Source organism: Glycine max, chromosome 13 (genome assembly GCF_000004515.6).
Source record: "Glycine max cultivar Williams 82 chromosome 13, Glycine_max_v4.0, whole genome shotgun sequence".
Taxonomy (NCBI): domain Eukaryota; kingdom Viridiplantae; phylum Streptophyta; class Magnoliopsida; order Fabales; family Fabaceae; genus Glycine; species Glycine max.
In genome coordinates, this window is record NC_038249.2 from 30,548,548 (window position 1) to 30,571,433 (window position 22,886).

General features: G+C 29.2%; 1 protein-coding gene across 1 annotated transcript; it reads left to right on the forward strand.

Moving 5' to 3' along the window:
- Window positions 1–8,444: 8,444 nt before the first annotated feature.
- LOC100778345 (protein NRT1/ PTR FAMILY 5.4) lies at window positions 8,445–16,731 on the forward strand. The gene is made up of 5 exons (XM_003542778.5): window positions 8,445–8,823; window positions 9,215–9,432; window positions 11,646–11,888; window positions 14,263–14,549; window positions 15,715–16,731. Exons 1-5 carry the CDS (start codon window positions 8,724–8,726, stop codon window positions 16,604–16,606), a joined length of 1,740 nt encoding a protein of 579 aa, XP_003542826.1. The 5' UTR covers window positions 8,445–8,723; the 3' UTR covers window positions 16,607–16,731.
- Window positions 16,732–22,886: the final 6,155 nt, after the last annotated feature.

Here is a 22,886-nt window from a genome sequence, read left to right on the forward strand (position 1 = left end):
GTAATTGTCTTTAATGTCTAGATTGCAAGGTAGTGCTCATTCAAGAATCAATTATATTTTTATAATATATGGCGGGTATCACTAGAATCCTAACTTCGAACAAAAAAGTATGCAAACACGATAGAAGAGCATTGATGTGAACCATGGAAGGTTTAGAACCTTTGAACACACCAGTCACTTGAATTATACTCACCCCAAAGCTAATAATCAGGTTTGATGATCCACTTGAATACTTGAGTACAAGAAATAATGACCCTAGGTATTGGAGATGTCACATGGTTGATCAAACCTTGATAAGTCCTAAAAGCTTTATAAATTAAGAACCAAAGAGATAACTCTCAATATTTTGAACTCAGAAAACTCAATTTCATTCAACTTCAACTTGGTTATGGATACAATGGGCTTTGCTTATATACAGTGTAAGTGTTGACATAGGTAATTAATTAGACATATTAAATTCCCTGTGTAATAGCACATTATATTAACAAAACAAATGAAAAGATCATAATCAACCCAAATTAATAAGCTTGTTTAATATGTAACAATTGAATACAGTTATTATCCCAAGGTAAATGAAAAGACACTTATTAGTCAACTATAGTTCAATTATGTAACAACTAAATATATTTATTATCCCCAAGATAAATGAAAAGATATCTTTTTAGCTCAAAATTAAATAATTCATCCAAATAAATTCTAACTCACTATTGCATCTGGATCGTAAAGTGTGGTTTAATTTATTATCTTTAAATTATAGAAATGAGACAATTATTGAGTTGGATCCTTTCATGAATCAACCATAATAAAATAAAATAGATATAATACTGAGTACAAAGGATCTTTGACATTATTAATTAGACCTTGATAGTTTCATATAAACCATATACATATATTCCCACACTGGAATAATATGCATAAATCTGATATATTGCATACACCTTTAAATTTTATGTGTGCGTGAGTGTGTGTAAGCTACCAACATGGAAAATAATTAAAAAATTGTTGTTTTTGAGTATGAGTAAGTATTGTTGTGAAAAAGGTAAAGTTGTTAATTATTTCTTATTGTCCATTCTTTTGCCATTTTTTAATCTAACCAAAAAATTGAAAGTAAACTATTTTTTTCCCTATTTCTATCAATCCAAATAACACATATTTCCACTTACAATTTATCCATATTTTTATTTTTTATTAATTTTCTTCCCTTTTCATTTCCTATCCAAATTGGGTTTTAAGGAGACAAATAAATATTTAAACTTTTGGAAACTTATTTTTCACGCTTTCTAACAACCCCTTTTATAGTGTTTATAGGAAATTCTTTTCTTATTTCAAGCTAAACGATCATTTACATTTAGTCTTTGGTTGGTTAAGTGAATTTAATGGGGGGGGGGCGGGGAGAGATAAACATAGAGGAACAATTTTACTTGTTAGTTGGGGTAGAAATAAAAAAAAGAAAGAAATATACTTGGATTGATAAATCTCCCAATTTTGTGTTCTCTCGTCCATAGAAAAAAAATTGTATATATAACTCTAAGTAAAAAAAATAATAAAAGGTCCATATTGTCCTCAACATTACATCTCTTTTATTTTATTTTGCTTTTCGTTTGAAAAATCACACTTTCTAGGCTAAAATGCAAATTTCATTGTCCTAATTTCCCAAATTTTTTATTTTAGTTTCCTATTTTTTTAATTGAAATATTTTATCTCTCATTAAAAAAAACGTAATTTTCGTTCCTCATTTTTTTAATTAAAATATTTTATCTCTCATTTTTAAAATATTCACGATTTTAGTCTTTATGTGAACAATTTTAAACATTAATTTATGTACTCCGTTAACGTTGACTGATACATGTTTGTTTATTAGTCGTGTGATTAATTTTTTAATTATTTAATTACTGATAAACTTAATTTATTAAAAAATATAAAAAGTATACCGTCAACATCTGAAATTGATCATAAAAATTAAAATTGTGAATTTTTAAAAAATAAAAAACTAAAATTACATATTTAAAAAAACAAGAGGACTAAAATTGTATTTTAGTATTTTTTTCCCTACTTAATTAAACAATAGATATATTATAACTAGAGATGAGAATATACAAGTCAAATTTCCCAACAAAGTCATAAGCTTAGCCCACATCAGGCCCCAAATACACAAGACATTAAGGAAGGAGGACCTTTATCATATGCAGATCAACTCCTTAAACCTAGAGGGGGAGGAATCACGACAACTGAAAGTTCAATGGAGGGCGTTGTTGTTAATGGTGTTATGGAAGAGGTGCCAAAGGAGCTAGGTGCAAAGAAATGGTGATAAACATTTTGACGGGCCAATCATTTCGTTTAGGCATGATAACGGGGCGGGTCGAGGTCGGGTTTTGTTTATCCCACCCCCGTTCCCGACTCTCCATTTCCCTCCCCGCTCCCGCCCCCGAAACCGACGGGGGTGTATATTTACATCCTATCCCTGTCTCCGACGGTGTCGGGTTTTCCCCGCCCCGCCCCGCCCCCGACATTTTTATAAAATTTTATTAAAAAATATAATTTTTCATAAAATAAAAAATATAATTTTAAATAAAACATAAAATTCAATTCAACATTAACATAAAATTTAATCTAATAATTTCATATTTCAATGTGTAATATATATTAATAATTAGCGGGGCGGATTCGGGTACGGATTCGGTGCGGGTATTGAGAATCTCATCCCCGACCCCGAATCCGAATTTGGCTATCGGGAAAAACCCGACCCCGACCCCGATCCCGGTCAACTGATTTTCCCCGTTAAAATCGAGGCGGGTCCGGGACGGACCCCACGGGTTCGGGCCCCGTTGTCATGCCTAATTTCGTTATCTGATGTCGAATTATTGAGATGGGCTTCCCCTTGGTAGAACACATTAGCTGTTAATGTTTTAAACAAGAGGGTTAGTTTTTGAACCCTAGAATCGAACTTGGTCTAGAAGTGGCACAGTTCAGATTATTGATCTCCGTGAAGGTTTTTATCAAGTGGTGTTTAGTAACAAGGAGGATCACAGTTTTGCTCTCTTTGAAGATCCTTGGATGGTTGCTGATCACTACCTGATTGTTCAACGTTGGAGACCTTTTTTCCTCATGCATGCAGAGATAATAAAAAAAGTAGTGGTGTGGGTCAAAATTCAAAGACTTCTTATAGAACTCTATAACGAAGTCTTCCTTCAGAGGATTGGCAAGAGTCTAGGAAAATTCCTGAAAGTGGATAGACTAACATATATTCATTCGAGAGGGAAATTTGCTCGTATTTGTGTTGAATTGGATTTGGAAAAGCCCCTTGAATATATTCGAGGCTATGATCACGAAACAGTTAAATACTGATAGATGTTAATGAGGAGAATATTCGTTATGGCAAATGGATGATTGTCCAGTGCAATAACAGGAAGAAAATGTTATTAATAAAGAGAATATTGAGGTGGAAAATAAAGAGAAAGTTATTAATGGTAATTTGGTTACTAAAGAAGGAAATATCTCTAAATAGGGAGAAGATATTGAGACCAGATTTGAAGCACTGGCAGTCATTGATAAGCCTCCAAATGATTATGTTAATAATGGTAACCGTCCAAAAGGTTTTCCTTCAACTAGTCGTGGGGGGAAGTTCATCATTGCATGCAAAGAATGGTGCTAAGGAATCAACAAAGAAGGGATTGGGAGCTTCTAAACACCCAACACACGTGGCCCAAAGTGATCCTAAAGTGGCCTAACAAATGATACGTGTACGAAACACTCAAGGGGGCAAAATCCACAACATAATAAAGGAGGTGGTGACCTGCGAATTGGGGGGAAGTCAAGCTTCAAAAAGCAAAACCAACCTATGATAAAACACAAAGAGCACATGGGTAAGGAGTTGGTTCCAAATGTTTTTGCCTCAAGTGAAAATTGAAAAGAAAAGCGTAGCAAGCCCGTATGAGTAAAGCTTGAACCTTTTAAAATTTCATGATTCAAATGGTAGCAACGAAGTGCCTATGGTTGAGGTGCACATGGATGACGATGCCATAGAGTTTGTTCATCGTCAGAAGCAAAAGGAGGTAACTATGGATGATCAAATTGTTGAAAATATTGTGGTTGACTCAGTAGTGGTCAAAGAAAACAATGTGAACATTGGCCTTTTGAAGGCCACAACATCTTCATGATGTTATTGATGAATGTCTTGGCTTGGAATTGCCGGGGAGAATGCTCTCGTGGATTTGGAGGTCTTATTAAGGATATATATTTATAAGGAATATGACACTTCCTTAATGTTTTTGTAAGAGACTCATGCTTCTAGAGTTTCAGCAAACCGAATTATTCCTTGGCTAGGATTTGATAGTTATTTCATCCAGGATGGGAGGGGTCAATCTAGAGGAATTTGGTGTCTATGGAATTCTGAAATGTGGAAGGTTGAAATCCTTCAGAGTGATTTTCAATTTGTTCACTTAAAGCTTAGATGGAAAAAGCAAGCTAGTTGGTTGCTTACTGTAGTGTATGGAAGTTCTAACTTCCAACATCTCAAAGCTTTATAGGGATCTTTGGTGGAGATAGCTGATCTGTTAGAGGCCCTTGGTCGGTTATTGGATATTTCAATACTATTCTCCAAAACCAAGACCGTAGTGAAGATTCTGATAATCCTTCATGGAGAGGTGCTCATGATTTTCAGGAAAGGATATCAGAAACTGAGCTTATTGATGATGCAGGGTTCTAGGGTCCAACTTTCACTTGGAAGAAAGGTAATTTATTAGAGCATCTTGTCCGTGTTTAAATTAACCTTGATTGGAGCATTCGCTTCCAGAATGCTCTTGTACTTCATTTGCCCTTCTTTAAATCTCTGATCATAAGGCTATTCTCATCAAAATGACATATAAGAGAGGGGAGAATAAGATCATCCTCCTCTAACATAGGACTAGTAGCCTCTTTTCTAGAAACCCTAGCAGAGCTCACCATTTTCTCCTCTTCAACCAATCACCTAACACTTGTGTTGTGTTGGTGTCACTTATGGCGATCAAGTGCTATCTTACTATCTTGAAGTAAATAAATTAGACATAGACATTAAATATTTTGAATATGTTTTATCTAAAGCAAAGTTTTATCCAAACATAAAGCTATCTAAAACATATATACTTAGGGGGGGAATATATATGAATATGAAGAGAAAAATTAGTGGAAAAAAACTTTATTTCAATGTTGAATCATTGTTAATAAATTTTAAGTTAAATTATAATTTTAGTTCCTTTTTAATTTTTTTTATTGGTGATATTGGTCACCTATTTTAGAAAATTCTCAAAATTGGTTCAATCATCACCTTCACATAGTTTTTTTTGGTAAAAATGAAAAACCCATAACATAATGTATTCATTTAAAGTAACATAAAATAATAATTCAACTGATTGAAATGTAAAAAATAAAATTTATTTTTTATTCTCACCATTTATTTTCTTAAAATTTAATGGTTAAAACTAGTTACTTACTACAACCATTAAATTTCAAGAAAATCAATGGTGAGGATGGAAGACTAACTCCTAGAGTAAGTGGATCCCTTCTATATATATTGAGATTTTTTTCAATACATTATCTTATATATTTTTACAAAAAAAAAAAATTGACATATAAAATAAAAATATTCTATTAATAAAATTTTTTAAATTAAGTTAAATAAATGTTTTTTTAATTTTTTTAGAATAATACAATATACAATAGAATATATAAATATTATATCAATTATTTAATACATGTTATAATATAATTTTTAATATTTATCAAGTGAGCATATGTTTCTGTCAGATTTTTCTTTATAATTTATTATAAAAACTTAAATATATTTTTTTATTTAAATTTTAGGTCACTTTTATTTGTGTCCCTAAATTTAAATTTCCTTTTAATAGTTATTGAATTTTAAAAAAATTCCTTCGTGGTCTCTCTTCATGAAAAGTTTTTTCTCAAATTGATTTTGGGGTGAGGGAAGGTTTCTCTTTCATTCATTAATCTTTTAATCTCTATATATAAATTGAGTTTTAATATTTTTTCTAAAAGAAATTAGAAATAGTTAAAAATAATTTCATATCATAATTTAAATAATTGATTGTGAATCTAAAATATAATTTATATATTTAAAGATACTTATTTACTACAAATTATAATTATAATATAATTTATATGCCCAATAAAATTATTAATTAATTAAAAATTTTAATTAAATAAAAATACATATTTACCATATACAATCTATAAGCTAAAACACTAGTAAATAAAAAACTTAAAGTCGCCACTTAAAAAATGTTTAATGCAGTCTATTAAATATTTTTAAATGCTTAAAATAATAAAATTTTTTGTATTTTTAATGTATTAATTACTTGATATTAATTGTTAGGTCTGAACGACCATGCATCTTATTCATCTAAGATTTTGATGTATAACATAAGTATAAATTATTGATATTCTAATTAATTTTTTATAAGTGGACAAAATTATTTTGTTAAAGGAATATTGTTCACAACTATAGAGAGTATGCTCTATTTCAACTTAGCGTTCAACACGCTATATTCAGTGAGTGTTCACTCTTGTGCATAATAACATAACATGTTGTAATAAGATAAATTTGTAAGTCCAGTCTCAAGGATTGAGTATCACAAAAAAAAGGAAGTGTACATTTAATATTTTATTCAAATTCCATTTGTTTCTACTATATTTGAATAACTAACATTTAAATTCAAGAAAATGACAATATAGAAGAGACTAAAAGATCTTCGAGGATCTTATAAATCCTTGCCATTTAGAGCTTGACATGTTGATAAATTCTTGTATGTGAGACAACGATCCTTTCAAGATAACAACACAAATTCAGCAACAAATATCTTACTAAAGTCTATCAAAGAAAGTCTCTCTCAATGAAACAACAGATGAAAAACGAGAAAAAGAAAAAACAAGAGCGTAAGAGGCGAAACTGTAATATAAACACCACATATTCTACATTGTTATTATTCTTTAAAAAACAAAGTAGGTTATATTTGTACTTAATTGTATATTCACTCTGTGTGTATTAAGAATACTTGTATTCAATCAAACATGTGTTTGTGAAAGTCATGAGCGACTTATTGTTAAAAAATATTTGGATTCTTAGATTTAAGGGGAGTTTAAGAAGATACCGAAAGTGATGTAATCAGTTATTGATTAGTGAAATCTTTTTTTAGTGAATAAAGGAGAACTGGACATAGTTCAGGTTGAGCGAATTGAACCAATATAAATCAAATGTTTCTAATTCTCTTGGTATTGTTTTATCAAAGTGTTCTTATTACTTTTTCTAACACCACTTTATACCATCACGTGCTTATTTGAAAAATTGTTTTAAGAAATGTTTATTTGTTACTGGAAGATCACTTTGTCCTTTGTAGTCTACCGTGGACAATCAATGTTTGTCTCTTTATTACCCTTATTATTCCTGTTATTGCAAAATAAAAATTATCTTTGATATACACATTATCCAACCCCCTTTAGTGTGTTTCTTGTAGTTTTATTAATTATAACTTTAATTAAAAATTTGAGTATATTTTATGTAAAAAATATTTTTAAAAAAATATTATATATATATATATATATATATATATATATATATATATATATATATATATATATATAAAGATTTGTTAACATACAATTTTTTTTAATATAAATGTGTTAGCAAGTTACACCAATAATATATTTTACACTAATATATAATTATAGTAGTAATTTATTAAATGTGTTAGCATATTTGACAAGCATTGCTCATGTACACTTGCTCATGTACACTTGTTTTTTAGTGGAAGTATTATCAAATTATATCATTGATGTATTTTAAGATAATATTTAATTGTCATTTGCTAACACACAAATGATCCGTTTAATTGGATGAAAGAAAATTTTAAAATTTGAATTGAAAAGAAAAGAAAAATAAAAATTCTAAAATTTTATTTTTAGAAGCCAACCTTTTCTTTTATTTACCTTCGATTTTCTCTCAAATAATAATAAAAAAAAAATCATAAGGCATGTTTTCTTTCTTTTCGCCTTCTCTTCTACTAACCATAAGTTAAAGAATCTCATAAAAAAATATATTAAAATGATCTCAATATAAACCATAACAGTTCTCACAATATCTTAGATTTAATTTTTTAAATCTACATACGTCAGAACTAATCTTTAACCTGAGTTATTTGGTTTCAGTTTTCCTTTTTCGTTTGTCTGTTTCTTATGTTTCTGAAGCGTAAAAAAAAATAAATCTTTAACCTGAGTAAAAAGAGAAATTAATCTTTAACCATGCCAAATTAACACTAGCACCGTCTGCACCTGAAGGAGACTTTGCATAAATTTTGCTGACCTCTGCATTAAAGAGCACAGTATGATGACACTCTGGCATGAAGTGTGTGATGCTTACTTAGTTAAATATATATCCCCAAAAAATATACTAATAAACGGTGCATAAAAAGTAACCAATTTTCATTAACGCTCATTTTTGGTCAAGAAAAGCCAAACTAGAGTGATGCAGAGGTAGAAAAAAAGGTTCCAACCAATTCCAAATCCCCATACACTAAAGTTGAGTGCTTGTGTTCACTCACACCCACAACCCCAACAACAACACAGTCTCAAAATTCAGCCTATATAAAGCACCAATTCTCCCCATGGAGCCTCCCCAAACCTGATTCCCAACAACACTCTCCAAACTCACCTCAAAAAAATTTCAACTTCTCACCATGGCTGATGGTAGTAGTAGCAACACCAAGAGAAATTCCCTCATCCTCCATCACCCCACAAACTTAAAGGGTGGTTGGAATGCTGCCATCTTCATCATATGTGAGTCCAAGTCAAAACCTCTCTATCTCTTCTCTCCATCACCCATTTCCCCTTTCTTTCCTTTTTTTTAATCCCCCCATAAGTTTTCTATCCTGATCGAGACACTCAGACACTAAATATGAATATCTCTAATGAAAATTCAAATCTTGATTTACTTGATTTTGTATAAATTAAGGGTGTGTAGAGATTTCAATTCCATATCAATGATGTTGCTTCTTCGTCTCTTGTGACTCTCAAACGACAATCCAAACACACATTAATTCCATAGACGTAACCCATAATTATTTTTCTCTCTCTTTTTTCAGTCTTTTGCATCATCACAAGTTTGATCTTGATTTCATCATGTATATGCCTGTGATGTGATGATTATGTTTTTTTTGGTTATGGGCAGTTGTGGAATTTGCTGAGAGATTTGCTTATCAAGGGTTGGCAAGTAATCTCATCCAATATCTCACTAATGTTTTGAATGAACCAATCACACAAGCAGCCAAAGATGTGAACACATGGGTTGGTGCCTCCTCTCTCTTCCCTTTGCTTGGTGGCTTCATAGCTGATTCCTATCTGGGTCGCTTCAACACCATACTCTTGTCCTCAGTCATTTATTTTGCGGTAAGTAGTAAAATTTAATTTATTTATTTGTTTTTTTTTCCACTGTTACAAGTTTAATTCGTTTGGGTAAAATATTGTCGTGTCTCTTCTCTTCTCTTCTCTTCTCTTCTCTTCTCTTCTCTTCTTGATTCTTGCTGATTGGGTGGAATCTAATTTATGTGCTCACTGTTCTTCGGATGAACAACCTTGTCTTTTTCCAAGTTTTTTCGTGTTACGTATATGGTCCCACATTGTTCAGGAACCATAATAAATATCGGATTTAATTATTTACTATGTCTTTTTATTTTAGCGGAATCTCGTAACCGCGCTATTTTATTATCGCAGACAACAGTATATGTTTGTTTTAATTTTTTAGTTTGTTTCAAAATATTTGTTATTTTAGAAACTAAGAAAAGTATTAAGCTTTCGTTTTAGTAATGTTTTTATTCACAAATATATAGTTAATCTTTAAATGAATCTATAGTTACATTCTAATTCTTTTAATAAACATATTTTGGTCTAAGATTTGTTTTGTTATTAATATTAATTAAAATTTGTGTAAATAATACTAATTTTTTTTAAAAGAAGTGTGCATTACCTTAGAAAAAAGGAATGATAAGATACAAATGAGTATTTAATGATTTATTCATTAGTATTTTAATTTAAATGGATTTCTTAATAAATATATTTTTAACAAAAAAAATATTTTTTGAATTGAACTGTGGATTAGTAATTTTCTAAAGAAGTGTGCATTACTTTAAAAAAAACGAATAAGACAAAAGAATATTTATTGATACCTTACCTAGTAGTAGTAGTATTTTGAAGATAATGAACAACACAATTGTTGGGTCTCTTTCCATTAACTACACCTGCAACGAGAAGAGAGAAAAGGTTGAAGATAATCCCAATCCTTAACAAAACTCTTTAATAAAGAAAGTACCATGATAGTTTTGAAATGGGGCAAGTATACAATTTTGGGATATAACCTACAAATTTTAAGTTGATTATACAAATTGGTTAACAAGTTAAAAGCCCCACCCAATATTCATTTATATCAAAGAGATTTTTTAGTTACTAGAATAATTAGTTTTAATATTTTTTAAACAAAATTTAAATATGTATTATTTAAAATATTATAGCACCTAAAAGTTTTTGTTTTGTGAGTAACTGCTATTTAATTTATTTATAGTCAATATTTTTTGCTCTGTGAAATAGTCAATAGTTCATACTACATACAAGGAATTTATTAATATTTATATAGGTTTTTTTTTTCATAATAAAAAAACGGTTAATGTAATAAATGCAAGTATGATAAAAATATCATAACATGACAACTTTTTTAGTATATTTACATCATGGCTGTTTTCTTTCGAACACAAAATTCATTGCCTATTGAATAATTTTAAAAGTAATTAATACAAATCAATTTAAGTAAAAAAATATAATTTAAGTATATAACAAGTCAGGATATAAAGACTACTAAACTTAGGAGATACTTGATTCCTGATGTAAGTGATGTTTATCTTTTCTTATCCCATCAACCTTACATGATGCTAAACAGATAGAAAGACTCATGCGAGATTTTCAATATTTTGAACTGAAAAATCAACGCATCAAATCAAAGACTAAAAAACTTTTCCATCACAACCCCCCCTCCCCCACCTATCCATAATTTTTTCTGTGGTTTCAATCCTAATAAAATCAGTTACTTTTTTACTTTTATTTTTTTAGTAAAGTTTAAAAAATATTATAAATTAGTAATATTAAGTTTTGTCATATATTTTCATCTAAGAAACTTATAAATTAATTTAAAATTTAATTAGTATCACTCATCATGAATTACATACTAATTAAAAGTTGTTAGTTTATGTAATAATTACTTGGACAAGATATGAAAACTGACGAATTAGATAAATTATTATAAGGTAGTAAACATACATAGCTTGCAAAACACACTGTTCATGATTCAAAATCTTAACACTTAATTATTGAGATGTTAATTTTTATGTGGGGTATTTCTTGTTGTGGGTACTTTCCACTTCCACGGATCACTCTCAAATGCTTGAATTATGATTCCAATATTCCGTACAAGATTTGCATATTTCCTGTGATTGTCCACATTATACAAGTCAGCAGCATGCATGCACTGTGAATTAATTTAATACATAGTTTTAGCCGTTGTTGATGGAAAAAGAATATCATATCCTCACGTCACATGAACATGTATGCTACAGGGCATGGTTTTCTTGACACTTTCAGTGACGGCATTCAAACACAAACTCCTCTTTTTCTTGGCACTTTATGTTCTTGCCATCGGCGACGGAGGTCACAAACCCTGTGTTCAGACCTTTGCCGCCGATCAATTCGACGAGGACACACCGGAGGAGAAGGATGCCAAGAGCTCATTCTTCAACTGGTGGTACTTGGGGATTGTGGCTGGCTCAACTGCTTCTGTCTTTGTTGTCATATATCTTCAGGTAAATTCATCAAATTCTTAAGACTAAAGTTTTAATTTGTGCAATATATGAAATTATTAAATATTGACCATTTTAACTTATTTATAATTTTAGAGGCTATTTGGTCACGTTTGGAGATTACAATGACTACTTTCTAGTAATTTTAGAGATTAAAATGACATTTTAATAATTTTAAAGACTAATCTGACGTATTAAAAAAAATTAGTTTAATTATTTCATTATTCATGATAATTAAAAAGCTAGCATCAAATTGATTGTCTAAATATTAATTTTTTTTACAGAATTGTGTAAATACTAATGAATAGTATTTTTTGTATGAGAAGTTCTTGTAGTTGTACAGTAGCTACGAGCTAGATATTATCTATTAATTAAAAACTCAAAAGGTAAGTAAAATTCATGATAAAAAATAATAAAGTCAGTAATATATAAAGTTATCTTTTGAGATTATTATCTTAAGCTTTTGCTCATAAAAAATGTTACATTTTATTATCGTATGACGTGAATTTGATTCCAATACACGGTAACTTTTGAAATATTTTGATTGAAAAGAATCATTTGAGAATCAAATTGTTGTCATACAGTCTTTCGAAAATCTGCGAATGACAAAAGTTGGATTTCCTCAATTGTTAATTTGTTTGTTTGAGTAACTTCTTTACTTGTATTTGATAATATGCACGTTTAGCACATCTCTTCTATGTTTCATTTTTAGGAATCATTAGTCCAACATTTCTCCCCAATACTTTCGCATAGCGAAGAGCCTCTGGACAATGGGGTACTAAGTTTTTATTAGTCAAATTGTATGTAATGGCTTTTCATTCCTTCTTTTTCATCCAAAACAATTGTAATTAATACTTTACAAATGTAATCAATATTTAAGACTTACGTTATTAAATTAGGTCGATTAGATGGATTAATAGAAGTCTTCAGATTTAACAACACAAAACTATAATTAATTATTTAGAATAAAATGTTTTCTTGACACTTTAAGCTCTCTTGTTTTATTATAATGAAATTATTTTTTATTTGTTCATCTATTTTTTTAAGTCTATATATGATTGAATCTCTAGATTTGCTTCTGGGGAGAAAACCATGATTGGATTTTAAAGTATTGTAAAATATTTTTTTTATTTGTCAGTATGCACTGTTATCTTATGAAGTGAATAATAAGAAAGTAATTAATTAATCAAAAGATCGCCACCGATATAATATAAAATATGATATGCGAGTTGATATCAAATAATGTTTCTCTTATAAATGGATGGTTTGCAAGGTAGGTGGGACTTGTAAAATGAGAGAAGCAATATAAAATTTATTTGTTTTCTGTGTGCGTGTGTAAGGCCAAAACAAATGGAATAGTACTATAGTGGATAAACATACAAGGATAATTTATGGATCACACACATTTCTTTATTAGAATATCAAGTTTCACTAACATAGGAACATATTCCTCATAGAAGTCTTTTCCATTTATATGCATCACCCTTGGACAAGTAAAGTGAAACGTATTGTTCACTGTAAAAAGGTGAGAAGAGTGGACGTTGTCTTCTATATTTTACTAGGAAAGTTAGGTTATATATGGACAAAAATTGAGTTTACACTACTATTAACGATTTCTTTAGAAAGTCATGGTTATCTATAACCATATATAATAGCAATAGGATTTTCTTAGTCTTTATTTTTTACACGCATGTATTCCTCAACTACATATGATAATTGATCCCACTCTTTTCATGTCATAACTGAAGTTTTCTCCTTTAATTACGTATTCTCCCCTTTTTTTTTATTGAACTTCTTCTCTTTCTCTCTTTTATTGTTAAATTTTAAAAAAAAATCTAAAGAGGCACTTCCCCTATTGATAATTAATCTTTTTAATTATTTGACAAAACATGATTAAAATGTTATAAATATATTCTATAGAGTTTAATTAAAATGTATTGATAGTGTAAATATTTTTTATACTATCATCTAATCACATATCAACATGTATAATAAATTTATTAATTTTTATAATAATTACCTTAATAGTCATTTAAAAAATAATTTCTAATTCATTAGCAATATAATTTTTTTACACTAACCTCATTTTATAATAACTGTATGGACCAAATAAATGTAAATACCAAAAATATCGCATAACACCAAAACTCTATGTTTATCATAACCCCACATGCATGATTTAATAATAACTAACCCCATAACTTATGATGTCATAGAGGTAAGAATATATAATTGACCGATCATGTTTTGACTTTGATAATTATGGATTGACTCCTGTTCCTTGATCATGTTTTGATGAAGAGCCAGTTAAGCCAATGAAATAATTGTAATTTGATGATGTTAATGTGTGGATTTGAATGAAAATTGAAACAAACAGGACAATGTTGGGTGGGGAGTGGGGTTGGGAGTGCTGGCAGGGGTGTTGGCTTTGGCATTGGCACTCTTCTTGTTGGGAATCAAAAGGTACAGAAAGGAAGGCCCTGCAGGGAGCCCATTCACCAGGTTGGCCCAAGTCTTCGTTGCGGCGTGGCGCAAGTGGCGCGTGCAGGCCACGCACGGCCACTACAACTTTTTCCATGACGAGGATGAGGAGCATCATGAGCCCCATCATCATCTCCATGTTCAACCCAAAATCCACACTCTCCTCCATACTCATCAATATAGGTGGGTGCCACACTCTTTCGAACTAACTACTAGAACTCTCCATATTTTTTCTTCCCATCATGAAGTTATTAAAAAAAATAAAGAAGCTATACTTTAATTTACTATGTCATATCCATTTTAAAACAATGGATGAATCATTTTTTTGGGTGAATGAAATATTTTCTCCATGTGGTTTATGATTAAGTTGAAGTGGAGGGAATGATGTTGGAGTTGTGGTGGGAAGAGCAAAGTTTGTTGAATAGTGTTGTTATATTTAGAATATGCCTTTTAGTTTGATGATAAAGACATTGACCAAATAAGTTAAACTTTTTTTTGTTAGAGAAGGAGAATAAATATTATGATGAATATGTATATAATCAAAGTCAACTATCTTCTTAAAAAGAATTAGGAGGGGTTTTCCAAAAATTCTGCTCTTCTGAATTGAAAAGGTGTGCTTTAGAAGATAACGCACATGTAACTATATTGATAAAAAAAAATTAACGGTGGAAATTATGATAAGCATTATATATATATATATAATAAATTTAAGATAGTTGCAATGATGGTCAGTAATATACTTTATTATCTGAAATACACTATTCCCATTTTAGAAAAGTGGAATCCTTTTTCACACTTACATGATACATGTTATTATATGCATATAACATTTTTTATATATCGTGTTAATAAGTTAAGTTATTAACACGATATATAAAAAATGTTATATGCATATAATATTTATAAACAAACTAATCAAAATGCATAGATAGAATAATATTAAAATAACCAGAACATATGTTTCAACATAAGGCTTTAACGTAGACTTTACCGCTACCTAAAAATCATAGACTTTTATCATTATTTAATATATTCTAAGTATCTTATTAGTTGTACCACTCATACAAGAATTATTCCCACAACACTTACTGGTAATCCAAATGGAGAATTTTTCTAGCTAGGTAGTACAATGGAGTCAACTCTGAAACATCAAAACTCATGGGGGCCACACTTGTAGGGTTGGGTCTATGGTTTTGAGTTGATACCAACAACGATTCATTGTGGAACTACTAGACTCTCTTTAATTTTTCCTGTGTTTTTGTTGCTTCAAAGTTGACACTTTCTATTACCACATCATTCCTAAAAAAAAATAAAAATTGAATGGAATTAAATTTAATTGCAACAACAGGTTTTTGGACAAAGCAGCAATCATAGATGAAATTGATGCAGAAAGCAAGACAAGAGACCCTTGGAGGCTATGTTCATTGACACAAGTTGAGGAAGTGAAGCTTGTCCTTCGTTTGATTCCAATATGGCTAAGTTGCTTAATGTTCACTGTTGTACAATCTCAAGTGCACACATTTTTCATCAAGCAAGGTGCCACAATGGAACGTTCCATAGGGCCACATTTCCAAGTCCCTCCAGCATCACTCCAAGGCCTAGTTGGAGTCACAATCCTCTTTGCTGTTCCATTCTATGACCGTGTCTTTGTTCCACTAGCAAGAAAAATCACAGGTAAACCCACTGGGATAACAGTGCTACAAAGAATTGGTGTTGGACTTTTTTTGTCAATCCTTAACATGGTTGTGTCAGCACTTGTGGAGGACAAAAGGGTTGGTGTTGCAAAAGAGTTTGGCCTAATTGATGACCCAAAAGCCGTGTTACCAATCAGCATTTGGTGGCTGCTTCCTCAGTACATGATCACTGGGATCTCTGATGCATTCACAATTGTGGGGCTACAAGAGTTGTTCTATGACCAAATGCCTGAGTCACTTAGGAGTTTGGGGGCTGCAGCATACATAAGCATTGTTGGGGTTGGAAGCTTTGTTGGCAACATTGTTATAATTGTTGTGGAGGCTGTCACATCAAGAGCTGGTGATGGTGAGAAATGGCTTGGAAACAACCTCAATAGGGCACACCTTGATTACTTCTATTGGGTCTTGGCAGGGTTGAGTGCTGTTAATTTGTGTGTTTATGTGTGGCTTGCCATTGCTTATGTGTACAAAAAAGTTGATGAGGGTCATCGAACTAGTAGTGACCAACAGGGTTCTGGCCACAAGAAATACAAACCTGGAGTGTGAGGGGAAAAAATGTTTGGCTTTTGCTATAGCTAATGCCAAACATACCAAGTCCAAGATGAGAGTTAAGTACAGATTAACATTGTAATTCCAATAAATAGTAATCATAGTTGCATCTTGGATTTCAATATGAGGGGATTCAGTAAATGATAACACTCGGGTAATAGTTAAACCTAGTTATATTTAGTTAAAGCTATAGAAATATTTAAAGGCTTTCTTAAGCATTGTTTAATATCACAAGAGCTAATATATAATTTAATTATGAAAATGACCGTTTGTGATTGTTATAAGTTGACAACTTGGTAGGACTAATGCGTTAACAAATGGTATTTAATTTGGGAAACCAATTTATATGGACTTACATTTTGAAGAACTGGGAAAATACAAATTGCTACTTTTGAAAACAAATTGCATATTAGTTTACTAAATAACCTACATAACAATAATTTTAAAAATGAAGTATATTGCAAAAATTGAACTACTTTGTTATTAGTATTAGATATAGCGTTCTTCTTTTAAGAGTTACACCAATAGGTGCATGTGTTTGAAACCAAGTAATCATCAAGGTATGTTAATAATATTTGTACTATATATAAGATTTTTCCTTTAAGAGTTATAGATATCAATATATTTTATTTAAGACAGCAACAAATAAACAATCAGTGTATTTGGAATTACATCATCAATAAATCATGTCATCAAGATACATTAATAACATTAGCATTAAATATAACGTTCTACCTTAAGAACTATGCTTATCAATATATTTGATTTAAGATGACAACAAATAAACAACTGATGTGTTTGGAACCAAATCATCAAGGTACCCTAATAACATTGGTACTAGATATAATGTTCTTCCTTTAAAAGTTATGCTTGTTAGTGAGTTTGTTGTAAGATTATAAAACAACAACAAATAGATAATTCAGTGTGTTTGGAACTATGAATCAAGGTACATCTAAGCAACTCAATTCAATGTATAGTAAATGTGTGTGTTTTTTTTCTCGTCCAAATGTGTATTAAAATTGGACTACTTTAACCTTAGTACTATATATTACGTTCTTCTTCTAAGAGTTTTACTTTTGCCTAACTTAAATAAATGCTTGATCAAAGATGATAACAAATAGACAACCAATATGTTTAGTATTACCTCACTAGGTCACATTGACGTGGAAACAATCTAAAGTAGCATATAGTAACACGTGTTTTTTCTTAAGTATAGCATATTTAATCTTAATATTTACTTTAAGAGGTAACATTAAATAATATATTTGAGTTAGGAGAAAGGATATCTCAGCTAAACTTGTTAGAGTAGGTAAAGGTATAGGCTTTGTCAAAAAAAAGTAAAGGTATAACCAACCCGAGTTTAATTTTAAATTTTTATTATGAAATATCAGTACGAGAAGCTTTTGCATCTCCAAACTCACAAAATACAAATAGTGTCACTATTAAGAAGCATTTCACATAATGGCCTTTTTCAAGCCTTTCTCACAAACAAATTGTATTTTGGGAAACCAATTTTTATAGACTTGCATTTTCATGAAAATATAAAATACAAATTGCCATTTTTGAAAAATCAAATTGTATATTAATTAACTCAAAATCTTACATAACAATAATTTTAAATAATGTTTTTCTTTTAAGAGTAACACCCATGAGTGCGTTTGCAATCTTGTTATTAAGGTACGTTAATAATATTAGTATTAAATATAACATTCTTCCTCTAAGAATTATATCCATCAGTGTATTTGATTTAAGAAGACAACAAACAAACAATTAATGTGTTTGGAACCACATAATCAACCTACATTAATAATATTAGTATTAGATATTCCTTTAAGAGCTATGCTTATTAGTGAGTTTGTTGTAAGATTATAAAACAACAACAAATAGACAATTGATATGTTTGGAATTACATAGTCAAAATACATTTAAGCAACTCAATTCAACGTATAATAAATGTCTTTTTGTTCTAGTCCAAATGTGTATTGAAATTGGACTACTTTAACCTCGGTACTAGATATAACGTCCTTCTTCTAAGAGCTTTACTTTTGCATATATAACTTAAATAACTTGATCTAAAATGACAACAAATAGACGACTGTTTAGTATTACATTGCCAAATCACATTAAAGGGAAACAATCTAGAGTAATATAAATTCAAACTCCCACTACCTAAATAGTATACTTAATCTTAATATTTACTTTTAAGAGGTAACATTAAATATCTCCAAACTCACAGATTACAAATAGTGTTTCGATTAAGAAGCATTTTCACATAATGGCCTTTTTCAAGCCTTTCTCACTAACTATTTTACTAATTCTGGTTGATTGTCTCATTATTATTTTTTTTTATCCATAATGTCATATTAAATTTCACAAATGAACCTATATGTGTAGGTTTTTGCGAAAACTATAAATTATTACCCGCTATGAACTCTGTTAATTTTTTTTTTACGTAATCTCTGTTAAAATTATATTTTTCTTCTATTTTTTAATCACAACTCCTTTCACTACATATTTTGAACAATTTTTTATCGAGAAATATTAATTATTGATATCATGAAGGCCGGCTCAATATATTTCTAGGCTTAAAGCTAATCTTGAAGGTGACGCCTTTTTAAAACAAATAATTTTTTTAATGTACCCAATTATAAAAAAAAAAAAAACCCGTTAATGTATAATGTAATTAATGAGTAATTAATTTTTTAAATGACACAAAACAATAAAAAAAAAAAGAGGCCCACTATATAATGAGTGATAAATTTTGGATTCAAAACTGTAGATTTAGAGCATCACTGATGCTAATATTGCAGATTTGCAGCATCACTCGTCCTATATGAAAATTGGTTCGCTACACTAGAATAACATACATTAAAAGTTATATAAAATATTAATTATAAGGAATATTAATCTTTGGGGGCCTAAAGTAAGGGTTTGGACTGCTGAGTATTATTAATTTTTATTAATGGAAGGATTTGAATATGTGATTTTTTTTCCTTTCCTTCTTCTTTTATTATTAAATCAATCTTATATTCCTTTTTAACGAAACTTTTATTGTTAAAAGCTCTTTTTATTTTACGAATTCATATATTTTATGACAACCTAAGTTGTTAATTTTTTTAATTCAATTCATAATCATAAAAAATACTCTCTAAAATATAAAGGAATCAAATTTGACACAGCTAAATTTAAAGCGTCCCTAGTAGGAGCATCTTTAACGGGCAAAAGTAAGTGATAATCGAGCAAAGAGACACGCCAACTTTGTTCCCACAGCTTTTTATGATTTTATCTATGTGCAGCTAGCTAAAAGCATAAAAAAGGGTGTGATATATATCACAATAGTTCTTCAAATTATAAACATTTTTTAATTTAATATATTTATGAAATTATAAAAACCATCATTTCAATATCTGAAGTTATTAAAATGGCCGCCATTTATAAATAACTTCATAAATTAAAATGGCTGCCATTTAATAATTTTAGAAATTAAAATAATATCTTTATAATTTTAAACAACTAGTCCCAAATGTTTATATTATTAAAAAATTTATAAATTTATCAACAAGTCATTACTTCAACTAAAACTAAACTCAAATTCTTTAAGTAGGTTATGTAAATAACTTTTTTTATTTATTGAAGTTAGCTATCAATAAAATCAGTAAATAATTTACATGAATAACATAATTATCAAAAATAGAAGATAAATACATGATTATTCTTATTTTCTTCCCTGTCAACCATATATTGTGCATACCATATCTTCTCTCGCAGAATTTTGAAGAATTTATTACCGTGAACCGTGGTTCTTCCTTCCTTTCGGCAAGAAAAAGGGTAGTGAGGAACGGTTGGTGTAATTGCAGAGACACTCAAAGTCAAACAGAGGCTTAAATCAATAGTGACAGTAGCGGCAACAATCATAAATGCCTCACGGGTTTTTTTTGAGGTCATATTTATTCTGAGGAAGAATAAACTCTCTACAATGACTTGCTCAACTTGGTCCAATAATTTCTGAAATTATAAAAATTGTCATGTTATATTTAAAGTTATTAAATAACTATTTTTTTAGAAATCTTAACCATTATTTAGTAACTTCATGAATTAAAATAACAATCCCTTAATATATTTTTAGATTAAAATGACATTTTCAAATTTTAAAGAATTAAATTAGTATTTATAATTGTTTTTATTTTCTCTCCACAATTATCTTTTTAGAAAATCAATATTGTTTAAAATTAGAATTGACAAAGCGGGTTGAACTTGTTAGCACTAAAAGAAATTAATGCAATTGTAGCAAAATTTAGTAATGAAAATTGCTTTCTTGTCACTAATATTGATGTTACAAAAATTTTACTAACGAATTTTTAAAGAAATTTATGTAAATTATTTTATTATTGATGTTAGCCTTTTTGTAGTGCGGGTCAACTTATCTAATGTGTTAAAATTGACTAAGTGAATTACGTAACAAGTTGAAGGAAAGGGGACAAATTAATCCATATTTTTAGATAACATGTATTATTCATAAGCCACAATGTTCATCTAAATATTTAACATAATTACATACTCATAACCTCATGTTGAAACTTTTAGTTAAACTGAAATAATCTTACATTAAGTGATCTAAGTATTTAGTGGTCAAATTTATTCGTTTGATCACTTTTATGCTAAATATTACATATAAAATTTTATTTTTGAGAGTTTAAAATTTAGAATAAATTACACTAATATTTTTAAAATTTTGCTAAATTATATAAAATCTTCCTTTTTTATTCTTTATATGAAAAATGTTAGCCACTTTCTTTTGATATTCTCTTTCTATAGTTGATTAGAATTTATTGGAAAATATTATTTTTGATAGATTTTATTTCTCATTTAATGTTTCTTTTTCTTGATTTATATTAAATAAGAAGCAAAATTTTAAAAAAAATGATGATATCCAATCAATTTATCAATCATTAAGATAGTTTTTTTGGGAGGATGTTAAAAAAAGTATGTTAACGTTCCTCTTAATATAATGTGTAAAGAATATCAAGAAGATTAATATAAGTGTAGACAATTAAAAAGATTTAATTTGTACAATTTTTTGAAACTTTAAGATGTATTATTTTAATAGAGAATAAAATATACATTTACAATACAAAATAATTATATTATCATCTAATCATAATTAATTATATATGATAAAGATTATTTGCTTTCATAATAAATACTTTAAAAATTATATTGATAATAATTTATAATTAAATGATATTATTTCATAATATCAATGTATGAGTGTTAAATAATATTTCAATTTATTCTAAATTTGATTTTGCTGTATTGTGAGAGATAGATCCTTTTTATTATTCCCAGATCCTTTGACATATTTGTCTGACAAGAAGCTTGAAAAAAAAAAGTAAGCAACAGTAGAATCCCTCGATATAGTGAGTCCCACGTGGATCTGCTCACGTGCGGCGAACCAAATTGGCACGTGCAACTTCCTCGATGCATCACGCACATGTCTCTGATTGCACAATATTTTATTTCTTCGTTTTCCTAAAGTAACACAGCTTTCTCCACCTTACAGAAGCACATGGACAAAAGTGTCACCATCTGTGTTGGGCACATGTCACTACACTAATGTTTGCACGGAGAATAGTTTTTTAATCTTTTTCATTGTACAATGCATCCTCCTAAATCCTAATTATTATAGGAAAAAAGTTTTAAATTATTGTTTATCTTATCAAAACATTAAATTATATTTAGCTCACATGTGAGTCAAGGATTTTTTAGAGACAAAATATAAAATTGAATTAAATTATAAATATGAAATTAATATTTTAAAAATATATGTAAATTAGAATTATAAAAAATATGATTGGTTCTTTGCAGGTTTATTCAAATATAATAAAACTCAATTGGGATGGAGATGAGTTTAGAAAATATAAATCTATCTCTTTTATACTTGAACTCATCATGTTAAATCTATCTCCAACTCATCATGTTGTCATACCTATCTTGTATATAGATATTTATGTTATATGATTTTGTTAGAAATATATTAATGATAGATGATAACATAAAAATAAATCAAATAAAGTTATATTATTTGTATAACGTAAAAAAATATATAATTTTTTAATGAAACTACTGTCTATTTTTTATATAGTATATTTATATTTTAAATACTTAAATATAAAAGAGTTCATATTTATTCTTACCTTCTGAGTCCATAAAATCCCAGAATGAATCTTGATGATATTAGATTATGTTGATCAAATTTGTTTAATTTAGAAGTAGAATA

What these genes read in the sequence shown, in the direction of transcription:
- LOC100778345 (XM_003542778.5), top strand. Translation starts at nt 8,724, where the DNA reads ATGGCTGATGGTAGTAGTAGCAACACCAAGAGAAATTCCCTCATCCTC. An exon ending in CCTCAGTCATTTATTTTGCG is followed by an intron (nt 9,433 to 11,645) that starts GTAAGTAGTAAA and finishes TGTATGCTACAG; the next exon opens with GGCATGGTTTTCTTGACACT. An exon ending in CTCCATACTCATCAATATAG is followed by an intron (nt 14,550 to 15,714) that starts GTGGGTGCCACA and finishes TTGCAACAACAG; the next exon opens with GTTTTTGGACAAAGCAGCAA.